Source organism: Sorex fumeus, unplaced genomic scaffold, assembly GCF_029834395.1.
Source record: "Sorex fumeus unplaced genomic scaffold, SorFum_2.1 ptg000169l, whole genome shotgun sequence".
NCBI classification, from domain to species: Eukaryota; Metazoa; Chordata; class Mammalia; order Eulipotyphla; family Soricidae; genus Sorex; species Sorex fumeus.
Window position 1 is genome coordinate 4,808,406 of NW_026606226.1, and position 12,188 is coordinate 4,820,593.

Consider the following 12,188-nt stretch of genomic DNA (forward strand, 5'->3'; position numbering starts at 1 on the left):
AATGGAGACTCTTCGCTGTTGAGTAGATTATCTCTATAATCAGATTTCCCTAAGGTACTCATAATACCCAGAAATTCTAAGGCAAGACTGTAGTCTTTCATATAAACAAAACAGGAGGCAAAAACAGTATAATGGAAGCGAAGTGCAGTGCGGAAAGCTAGGCTGGAGCCTCTTCATTCCAAACAAAAGTTGCCTGTAGTTCAGCTGTTCACACATGCACCCAACAAGTTATCTGCACTCTCTGGTGGGGGGGAGGGGGGGGCTGCTCAGCTGAGCAGGATCTGGGAGCAGATGAATCAAGTCCTTCAAAACTGGCCCTGTCAGTAACCAAAGTGAGGAAAAGGTGTTACCTAAAGGTAACAGAGACATTTGCAAAGTATATTAACTTAAGTCAGTCTTGAAACAATAAAGGCAACTGTAGAAGTGGTGCTTACATATTTTCATGATTCAGACAAGTATCTATCTAGTTTCTTGGAAGATATATTGTTATGCATATTGTGTAAATGAGTGTGAGGGTTCAAGACATGGGTCAATGAACTGGAGCGTAGGGATTGACTGAGACCCAGGTTCAGTCCTGGGTACCACATGGCCACCACCTCCTGCCCCCACCCTAGCACCACCAAGAATGACTCCTGGAATTTCAGGCTGGGAATAGCCCCTAAACACCACTGGGATTGCTCCTTCATCCCAAATCAATGACCATGAGCACAAAAGTTCATCCTTTACTCGCTCAGTAATAAATTGGAGAATCTTCCCAGATAGTTATGTGCATTTCAGTGGACTCAAAGGAAGGAGGAACTGCTGTTAGTTGGAAGAACTGAGACATTCCTTTCAGAAACTGCAGTGTGGAGGACTATTAATATTTTGCAGATGAAAGGAAAGGAAGATATTCAGTGGATGAGATAGAAGAAAGAATGGCAAAATGACAAGTTTAAGTTCGACCCAGTAGTGAATATCTATTGAAGACTGAATAGAGAGGAATATAAACACATTTTGTTTCCAAAGGGCAATTTTGCCACATCTAATAATATTACCTAATATTTTCTAGTAGCAAATTAGTATATTGCATAAAAGTAAAAAAGAGACATCTCTATTTAAAATGATAGTATTCTATGTACCTATCACAAGGAAGCTGATTTTCTTTTATCTTTTTTTCCAGGGTAGGAAGAATTAGGTTTTAAAAATTCAATTTGATATATCTTTATCAAGATCATTCTAAATTATTTAGTTCTCAATAAACTAAATATTTAGTTCTAAACAAGCAACCTCTGAAGAAGCCTGAGTATTCTACTTTTCTGAATTGGAAAAGTCATAAAATGGAAGAATGAGTAGAGAAGGGACCTGGAAAGGGGGTTTAATTTTTTATTCAAGGCTGAGCCTACCTCTGCTCTGGGGACTCACAAGAAATGGCTGAAGTCATACGCTTTTCATTAAGCAAAGTCTGACAATCCAGTCATCACAACCCACAGACTACAAGGACTAATAGTTCTTATGGAGGTGAAGACACAACCACAGCCAACATCCAAGTTCAACATCCAGTTAAAGAAAAAACTGAAATGAATCTTTTTACAGGGGCTATGTGTATGAAAGCCCTGGTAAAGTACTTCCTTCTGGAGAAGAGAAGGGTAATTTCTTTGTCGAATTCATTTATCAAAATATTGTTGCAGGCTCCTCTTTATACTTGTGTGAGTAAGCACACAAGTAAACACACAAGAAGGGATGGGTAATTCCTTTATCAAATTCATTTATCGAAATACTGTGGCAGGATCCTCTTTTTACTTGTGTGAGTATGCACATAAGGTGAAGAGAAGTTAAATTAGCGAGACAAAGGCTTGAAGCTGTAAGATAAGACAATCATTGAAGCCCTGTTATAACAATTAGACTTTTAGTTCAAAATTACTTTTTCCCAGGTCAGTCTGTACCTGTAAGGCAAGTTCATCAGCATCCTGATGGCGCCTTCAGACTTCCAGATACCCCAAAATTGCTGCTGTGCCTTTGGCCAGACCCCAAAAAGTTGGGGCAAAGTTTACCAAGAAAACCACCTCCAGCTCAGCTATGTAATTGGAGGCATGGCCTCTCTGGTTCCCGATCGAATTGCTTAACAGCCATGATCCCAGAGACTCAGAAACAAATCTTGAAACCCAACGGCTTTTGGCAGAAATGCGTCTAGTCCCTGAAGTAGGTTACAGGCGCTGGGCCACCCCAGGTGGGAATAGGTTTTGTTCCTTGGCCTGTTCCCCCTGGAGGCCCAGTGGCCGCCATCCTCCAGAGGCCACAGGACAGTCAGGTTTGGGTCCGCAGTGAAGAGACACTCACGGGATGGGGGTGGAGCCGGCCCTTTCCTCCCCATACCAACAAGACCCCGAGTTGTTGCCCACAAACAGTCTCTCTGGCCCCCGATCAAGCTGCTTAACGGTCATGAACCCAGAGACTTAGAAACAAATCTTGAACCCCAGCGGCTTTTGGCAGAAATGCATCTGGACCCCGCAGTAGGTTACTGTCGCCAGGCCATTCCAGGGGGTAAAGGTACTTCCCTCCACCTGCTCCCCCAAGGTGGCTTGGTGGCCACCATCTGCCAGAGGCCATTGGACAGTCAGGTTTGGGCCTGCAGTGACGAGACATGTGGGGCCTCATGGGATGCGCATGGAGCCGGCCCTTTCCTCCCCGTCCCAAAGAGACCCCAATCGCCACCCACGAATGGCCTTTCTGGCTCCTGATCAAGCTGCTTAACAGCCATGATTCAAGAGACTCAGGAACAAATCTCGGAACCCAGCAGATTGGGCAGAAATCCCTCCAAATTTATGTAAAATTTCGGAATTTCAAAATTGCGTGGCCACTGCTGCAGCCATGTGACATCATATGTTATTCATAACCAGCAATAGAAAACAAATTGTCTACTGTTGCCTTATCAGCAGATCTGGGTGTTGGGGTAAAATCCAAAATAATAATGGTGGGTCTAATGTCAAAATATTGAATGTAATCAAAGTAGAGAGAGACTAATTTGGAAATCATCTGCCCCACAGGTAGGGGGAGGGTGTGGAACGGGGGTATACTGGGGTTTTGGGGGGTGGAGAATGGTCACTGGTGAGGATACGGTTGTTTCATTGTATGACCAAGACTTAAACCCGAAAGCTTTGTAACTGATCTCATGGTAAGTCAATAAATAAAATTATAAAAAATGAAAAAAAAAAGTAAGGTGAAGTTCATGCCCAATTCAATCAGCTAATCAGTGGCTGAATAAATAGCAGTATTCCTATATAAAAAAAATTACTTTTTCCATGAATTCTAATTTCCAGTTTTCAAAAAAAATAGAGTATGAATCATAATGCTAAGATGTCCACAAAAGAAAATACTTTCATTAAAATTGACACTGGGGGGCTGGAGCAATAGCACAGCGGGTAGGGCATTTGCCTTGCACGCGGCCAACCCAGGTTCGATTCCCAGCATCCCATATGGTCCCCTGAGCACCGCCAGGGTTGATTCCTGAGTGCAGAGCCAGGAGTAAACCCTGTGCATTGCCGGGTGTGATCCAAAAAGCAAAAAAAAAAAAAATTGACGCTGTGAAATTATATTCATAAAGTAGATTAAGGTGACAACATTGTTTTGTGGGGTATGTTTCACATGTAAATGTAAAATTGCAGGGGGACATAGAACAAAAACTGGGAATGGGAGAGTGGAATTTGGTTTTATGCTTCTTTCTTTGGGGAGGCTTTCTAGAGGAGATCACCAGGATCATGCATTACAGAGATTAAGAGGCCATGCGGTGCTAGTGTTTCAACCAGGGACCCAGTTTATGCCAAGTTGTGCTTTTGCCATTTCTCCAGCCTGGGCAAACAGAGTTTCACTGTTGTACAGATTCATACCTATTTTGAGATGAATCTGACAGAAAACGTTATATTAGTTTCAGGTGTACAACATACTGACTTGTATATAATGTGAAATGATGAGCACAATGGATATAGCTTATATCCATCACTATGTATCGTTGTCATTTTTTCCTTGTGCTGACAGACGTTTGTAAATTTTATGTGAAATGTAACAACGTTAGTTCTACATGCTTTGTTTTAATAAGTTAATGATGATGGTGGGCTGGAGCGATAGCACAGCAGTAGGGCGTTTGCCTTGCACACAGACAACATGGCCGACCGAGTTCGATTCCTCCGCCCCTCTCGGAGAGCCCGGCAAGCTACCTAGAGTATCTCGCCCGCACGGCAGAGCCTGGCAAGCTACCCGTGATGTATTCGATATGCCAAACACAGTAACAACAAAGTCTCCAATGGAGACGTTACTGGGCTCGCTTGAGCTAATCAATGAACAACGGGAGGACCGTGATCTAAAATGATGATGGCACCAGAGGTGATACTAGCTATTCAGCTATTAAGGTGCTTATCTTGAACCCCCCTCCCCAAAAAAAAGAAAGAAAAGAAAAAAAAGATGGAAAAACTAATAACAAAATGTGTGATAAATGGATGAATCACTTCAATTAAAATGCATAGACTGACAGATTCAAAAATCGGTGGCCGGACCAGAGAGATAGTACAGCAGGTAAGGTGCTTGCTGTACCTGTGGCCGACTAGAGCTCAATCCCCACCACTGAATATAGTTTCCTGGTGCTTCCAGGAGTGATTCCATGAGCAGAGTCAGAAGTAAGCCCTGAGCACAACTGGGTGTGCCCCACCACCACCACCAAAAAAAAAGCAATAGTTTTTTCTGCAACTGTAAAGCCGGGTGGTTTCCAGCCAGGCTGGGGTTATTGGGTTTTTATTCTTCCCTGAAGTCTTTCAATAAAATGCTTTGACCCCTCCAAATAATAATTTTTTAATTAAAAAAAAACCTCTGAAGTGCAAACTAGAAACTACTGTCATGCACAACAACTTAGATAAGCCTGAAGGGAATGATTCTGAATGAAAGAAGTTGATCTCCGTGCTAACATCTTCCATGGAATCATTTCTGTAACAATCTGGAAATGACACAAATATAAAGTTGGTAATTTATTGGTTGACAGGGACTAGGTACTCCGGGGAAAAAACACCACAACATCACTCTACAAGAGCAAGGACAGGGCCTGGAGCAATAGCACAGCATGTAGGGTGTTTGCCTTGCACATGGCTGACCCGGGTTCAATTCCCAGCATCCCATATGGTCCCCCGAGCACCACCAGAAGTAATTCCTGAGTGCATGAGCCAGGAGTAACCCCTGTGCATCACCGGTGTGACCCAAAAGGCAAAAAAAAAAAAACAAACTAACTAAAAAAAGCAAGGACTTGATCAAGAGATAGGAGAGCAGGGAAGGCACTTGCCTCGCATGTGGTCGACCCAGGTTCAATCCACGGCGCTGTGTGTAGTTTCCTGAACACAACCAGGAGTCTCTCCTGAGCATGGAGCCAGGACTAGCTGTGAGCACCATGCAGGAGCAGTAAGGGACGGAGGGAGGAGGGACGTGGCTCAGCATATGCCTTGCATGGGTAAAGTCCTGGGTTCAAGTACCAGTGCCACAAAACAAAACCGGAAAATAACTTCCTCAACCTGTGACAGAAGAGTTACCAGTACACTACAGTTAAATCATACTTAATAGTAAAAGACTTTTCCCTAAGGATGGGAATGTACAAAAGAAAACTTAAAGAGAACTGACTGTTGACTCCCGGGGGCGGGGGGATGAGATTGGGAGGAAGTAAAAAGAGATGAAAGGGATCAGAAGGAATAAACTTTCAGACATATGTCTCTTTTTTTAAAAGTATAGATGAGCTATTTTAATTGATGTAGTATTACATTATAACATTATAAGTTTCAAGTGTATCATTGAAAATCAACATGAATATATATTACATTAAGCTTGCCCTAAAAATGCAAGTTTCAGTAGTTGGAAGCTTGCCATAAGTGTGTAGGGGCAAAGGGCAGTTAGGATAGAGAAGAGACCAGCATGGCAATAAAAGTTAGAAATGATCACTTTGGACAAGAAGGACAAGAACTGTGTTTATAGGGAGATACATAATAACCTCTCAGTATCTGTATTACAAACCACAATTCCCAAAAGGAGAGAGAGAGACAGAGACAGAGAGAGAGAGAGACAGAGAGACAGAGAGACAAAGAGAGACAGAGAGAGACAGAGAGACAGAAAGAGAGATAGCGAAGAAAAGTGCCTGTCATAGAGTAAGGCAAGGGCTGGATGGGAAGGAAATTGGGGGCATTGGTGGTGGGAAATATATGCTTGTGAAGAAATAGGTGTTGAAACATTGTATGATTGAAACCCAATCATGAACAAACTTGTAACTGTGTATCTCACTGTGATTCAATGAAAAAAATTAATAAAATTAAATTAAAATGTAGTTCTATTGTTTTCTCTGCATTTGTCCCCGTTCTTCCTATTTATCCATTCCTCCTTCCCCCTTCCCTTGGGTTAACCACTAATTACTCTTATAACCTAAAAAGCTATTTTATGTCATGCACTCATTTTTCGCTTCAGAAAAAACAACAAGTAAAATCATGTGGTGTTGTCTTTCCCCATCTGGCTTACTTTAGCAAGCATAACATTCTCCGTCTACATTATTACAACGGCATATCTAACCTTTTTGGTGGGGGACAAGTGTGTGTGTATGTGTGTGTGTGTGTGTGTGTGTGTGTGTGTGTGTGTGCGCGCGCGCATATGTGTGTGTGTTTACATCACATGATTTTGTAAGTCATTCATGGGTATGTAATATACAACAATAATAGATAATATTATATTGTGTATTTGAAAGTTGCAACGGAGTGAATCTGGGTCTGTTTCACATTCATGGTACCCTCAGGACTTGAACTCGGGACCTCAACTCATGCAAACCAAGTGCTATCCACCTGAGCTACTTCCCAGCCAAGAACAGTGAATCTTACAGGTTTTCATCCAAGAAAAACACTGTGTAAGTTCTGATAGTGATGGATATAACTAGAATCATTGTGATCATTTTGTACTGTATATGAATTTTGAATTATATTATATATCCAAAAATAATATAATAATGTCACATGTCAGTTTTACCTTAACTTATTTTGATTTTTATTTTGGCCCTATCTGGCAGTGCTCAGAGGAGACTCATGGCTCTGTGATTGGGATTTTTCCCAGCGGAGTTTAGGAGACCATGTGGCACCTGAAATCAAACTCAGATCTCCTGCATGCAAAACAGGAACTTTCTCTGGCCAAACCTTAATTAATTTTGCTATTTTAGCGGGGGAGCACACAATGCATGCTCAGAGGTCGTGCTCATCTTGGTGCTGGTGGAATTCCTCTTGTGGTCCTGGGGGGGCGGGGGGCGGCGAGAGGGGTGGGTAACCAGAACCTCTTGTATGCAAAGTATGCGCTCCAACTCATTTGTTGACCTTACACTCAATTTTTTTCAAAAGGAAATATACAAGGTGACTTTACACTAAAGAAGATTCATTTAAAATTGGGCAAAGGGGCAATGTGATAGTATAGTGAGTAGGGAGTTTGCCTTACAGACAGCTGGTCTGGTTTCAAATCTCAGCATCCCATATGGTCCCTGGAGAACCTTCCTAAGTAATCCCTGACCACAAAGCCAGGATTAAGCCCTGAGCACTGCTGTGACCCAGGTCCCCCACAAATTATAATAAGTATTGCTAAGATGCCAATTCTCCCCTAAATTTCTTTGCAGATTTTCCACCCTCCTAGATAAATTCTAAGAAGAGTTTTAGAAATTAAGAAAGAAAAGTTCATGGAAATTGAGGAGTTGATTATAAAACTCCTGCCCCCGCGCCTGGCTGTCCTCGCCGGGTCCCCTTGGAGGGGAGCGGGTTGAGCTTTCCTCCCCACCCCGACCAGGGCTCCGGCAGCCGAAGACCTCTAGGACCAGCCACCACCATGCTGAGACCACTCTCCGCACACATGAAGGTACTGGCAGAGGGACAAAGCCACGCGGGTTCCGGGGCCGAGACCTCCAAGCCTACTCGAATTGGAGTCAAGCATCTTCCACCCAGATCCTCCAAATTCCAGTAGGCGGGGGTCACACCCACCACCTGGCCTCCTGGCGCCGTGTAATCCCATCAGCGGCCAAGACTCAGAGACTATAAAATCCAGATCCTGGACGAGAACAGTGCAGTCTTCTGCCCCCGCGCCTGGGTGTTCCTTCCCGGAGTCCCTTGGAGGGGAGCCGGTTGAGCTTTCCTCCCCGCCCCGACCAAGGCTCCAGCAGCCGAAGACCTCCAGGACCAGCCACCACCATGCTGAGACCACTCTCTGCACACATGAAGGTACTGGCAGAGGGACAAAGCCACGCGGGTTCTGGGGCCGAGACCTCCAAGCCTACTCGAATTGGAGTCGAGCATCTTCCACCCAGATCCTCCAAATTCCAGTAGGCGGGGGTCACACCCACCACCTGGCCCCCTGGCTCCGTGTAATCCCATCAGCGGCCAAGACTCAGAAACTATAAAATTCAGATCCCGGAACCACGCGGCCGCATTTGCGGCCGCTCGACATCTTATCAGAACTTTTTTTTATGACATCTTATTGTCTCATTCCTATTTTGGACAAACTTGCAGGCTATCGAATGTAGCCTGCCCACAGGGCAGAGTCTGGCAAACTCCCCGTGGCGTACCAAATATGCCAAATACCAGTAACAATGATGGGTCTCATTCTCCTAAATAGCCTTGAATATAATCTCACGGCTAGGATGAAAGAGACGTTACTGGGGCCTGCTCGAGGCAATCGACGAATAACAGGATGATGAAATGAAATGAAAATGAAAAAATATTAAGAAAAAGAGACAGACATTTACTGTTTAAATTTTGAACAAGGCACCAAAACAATTCAATGAAGGAAAAAGAAGACTTTCAAAACTATGGTACTGGAGCTACTCCTATATAAATGGGGAGGGGAAGAGGATTCACAAGCCAAACAAATGCAAAATCAGTAGCAAGAACCTTGAATCATACCTGATGCATTCACGCATCACAAAAATTCTCCACAGACCGTAGATCTAAACCTAGGAGACTGAAAACTGTAAGTTTGGCAGAAAATATAGGAAAATATCTGCAAGAAGTTGGAAGCAGCAAAGATTTCCTAGTGCCCAGAAATCATTATAAGAAATAGATTTCATTAAATTAAAAAATTTCTGTTCCTCATCAGGAAACCCAATTAAGAAAATGAGCAATCTATAGACTGCAAAAAACATCTACACTGCATATCCAGCAAAGAATTATATCCAGAATATAAAAACAGCTCCTCTAAATCTAGTATAAAAAAAACCCAACAACCCAGAAAAATTAGGAAAAGATTTGAGCAGGTACTACACACACACACACACACACACACACACACACACACACACACACACATAACCAATAGCCCTTACATAGAGCCCCATATCATTAACATCAGGAAAATTTAAAATTAAACCACAGTGAGGGACTGAATAAATACTACAGTGGGTAGGGTGCTTGCTTCGAATGCAGTTGACCTAGGTCAGATCCCCGACATCCTATGTGATCCCGTTAGAACTGTCAGGAGTGATTCCTGAGTGCAGAGCCAGGAGTAACCCCTGAGCATCTCTGGGTGAGGCCCCAAAACAAAACCCCACATTGAAAATACCACTAATGGGCACTGGTGGAGGGATGGGTATTTGATCACTGTATAACCTAAACCCAAGCACAAAAAATTGTAAATCTACAACTGTACCTCATGGTGTTTTAAAAAATAATAATAATAATACATTAACTAGGGAATACAAAAATAAATAAATAAATAAATAAAAAGAATAGGAAGTCAATTGAATGACACAATATGTATGGTACAAGAATTCTAGCACAGGGGGTGCTCAGTAAACACTAGTTACTGTTATTGTGATGAATATCTTATCTATTAATCATAATTCCTTTGAAGTACCCTCCAACTCAATAGGTCGGGACGGGAGATGTGTGCTGAAAGTAGATAAAGGACCAAACATGATAACCTCTCAGTATCTGTATTGCAAACCATAATGCCCAAAAGTTGAGAGAGTATTTGGAATATTGTCTGCCATGGAAGCAGTGGGAAAGAGGGAAAGAGGGGGGGGTTATACTGGGGATATTGGTGGTGGGGAATGTGCACTGGTGGAGGGAAGGGTGTTTGATCATTGTGTGATTGTAACTCAAACATGAATGTAACTATCTCATGGTGATTCAATAAAATAAAAAAGAAATTAAAAAAGAAAAAAAAAAGAAAATACCACTAAATCCTTACCAGTAGGACTGATTTTGAAAAACCTGGTTACTCCAAAAGGTGGTCAGAGTAGAGCAATGGACACTCTCAGAGCAAACTGTGGTGAACATGAAACACCTATCATGGAGTCTGAGGAAGTAGGAAAAAATCCGCAAGAACTTAGAAGCTAAGGTGTTTGCCTTGCATGCAGCAACCCAGCTTCCATCCCGGCACCCCATGTGATTCCCTGACCCGCCCCCAGGAGCCAGGAGTGAGCCCTGAGCATAACTCATGTTGTCCCCAAACAAACCTATTATTATTTTGGTATTAACAATTGTTAGGTTGGTGCTGGAGCAATAGTAGAACAGGTAAGTAGTTTGCCTTGCATGCAGCCAACCGGGTTCCATTCCCAACATCCCATATGGTCCCCTGAGCACCACCAGGAGTAATTCCTGAGTGCAAAGCCAGGAATAGCCCCTGTGCATTGCCAGGTGCGACCCAAAAAGAATAAAACAATTCTTTTTTTTTTTTTGCTTGTTGGGTCACACCCGGCGATGCTCAGAGGTTACTCCTGGCTCTGCACTCAGGAATCACTCCTGGCGGTGCTCGGGGGACCATATGGGATGCTGGGAATCGAACCTGGGTCGCCCAAGTGCAAGGCAAACGCCCTACCCACTGTGCTATCACTCCAGCCCCTGAATAAAACAATTCTTAGAGTTATTTTTTTGTGGAGGTGGGTGGAGATACAGGGCTTGGGGCATTTGAGTCACACTCAGTGGTACTCGGGGGTTATTCCTGGCTCTATAATGAGGGGTTACTCATAGCAGTGCTCAGGGGACCATAAATGATACCAGGGATTGAACAGAGGTCGGCCACATGCAGGGTAAGCACCTGTGCTATTTTCTCTAAACCTGCTATCAATAATTCTTATGAGAAAACATTCTATTCTGAGACCCATTAGGGCAGGATGTGCATTTGTGAAACCCGCGTTGTCCTTCCCCGTGTAAGCTGAGCACTAGAAAGCATGAGCTGCCGAGGGAGATTTAACCTCAGGCTTACTGCTAAAGCGGAATCTAGCGTCACCCGCCTCTTGGGGTCCTGTCTCTGCAGTAGTTTTACAAGAGTTACTAATGGGACTGGGAGAGGAGTTAGCATCCTTACCACGTCCAGTACAGCTCGGAAAACTATGTCCAGGTAGACAGTGGTGGCATCGGTCCAGTCATGAACCGGCCTCACTTCCTTGTGGTATGCCTGCAGCAGCTCCTTGGTGAGATGGGACAGGGCAGCATTCCTGGGAGTGGGGGAGTCTGAAAGAGAATCGCCGTGGAGCAGGAGAGAGGAACTCAGCATCTTGAATTGATTTCTAACTGTTCAGCCCTCAGTGGCTCATGGCAGAACTGAATTTGTGGCGCACCCAATCTGTTTAAGTTCACAGCCAGCTAGTGGGCCCTTCGGCAGATCCTAATTTTAAGTTAGCTGACAGTCAATCGGACCCACCTGTGAAATCTCACAATAAACCCACTCCATCTCCAATTTCTTTTATACTGCAATCGCATCTTGGAGATACAGGCTTCCTTTTATTCCTATGTCATTTCACACTGGTACAAAGAAAGAAAGAAAGAAAGAAAGAAAGAAAGAAAGAAAGAAAGAAAGAAAGAAAGAAAGAAAGAAAGGAAGGAAGGAAGGAAGGAAGGAAGAAAAAAAGAAAGAAAGGAAAGAAAGAAAGGAAGGAAGGAAGAAAGGTAGGAAGGAAGGAAGGAAGGAAGGAAGGAAGGAAGGAAGGAAGGAAGGAAGGAAGGTACTCGGGGCTAACCTTAATCTCCCCCAGTTTTTCTTCTGCCTTTCCATTTGTAGTTCAACAATTAGGGGACCCATGCAAAAACATAACAGACAACCCCAAGATCTATGCATATTTCAAAAGAATTGAATTCATGAGATTCTCACTCATACATTTCTTGTTTATTAAAAAAAAAACTCATTAAAAAAAACATATTACAGACTAATACCCAAAGACGTAGAAACAAGGG

At 43.3% G+C, this 12,188-nt stretch overlaps 1 protein-coding gene across 1 annotated transcript in view; it reads right to left on the bottom strand.

Moving 5' to 3' along the window:
- HTR3B (5-hydroxytryptamine receptor 3B) overlaps window positions 1-12,188 on the bottom strand; it is a 79,861-nt gene that overhangs the window by 21,804 nt on the left and 45,869 nt on the right. Inside the window, exon 3 of the mRNA XM_056107543.1 lies at window positions 11,323-11,468. Coding sequence (XP_055963518.1) covers window positions 11,323-11,468 — 146 coding nt within the window. The remainder of the gene's footprint in view (window positions 1-11,322; window positions 11,469-12,188) is intronic.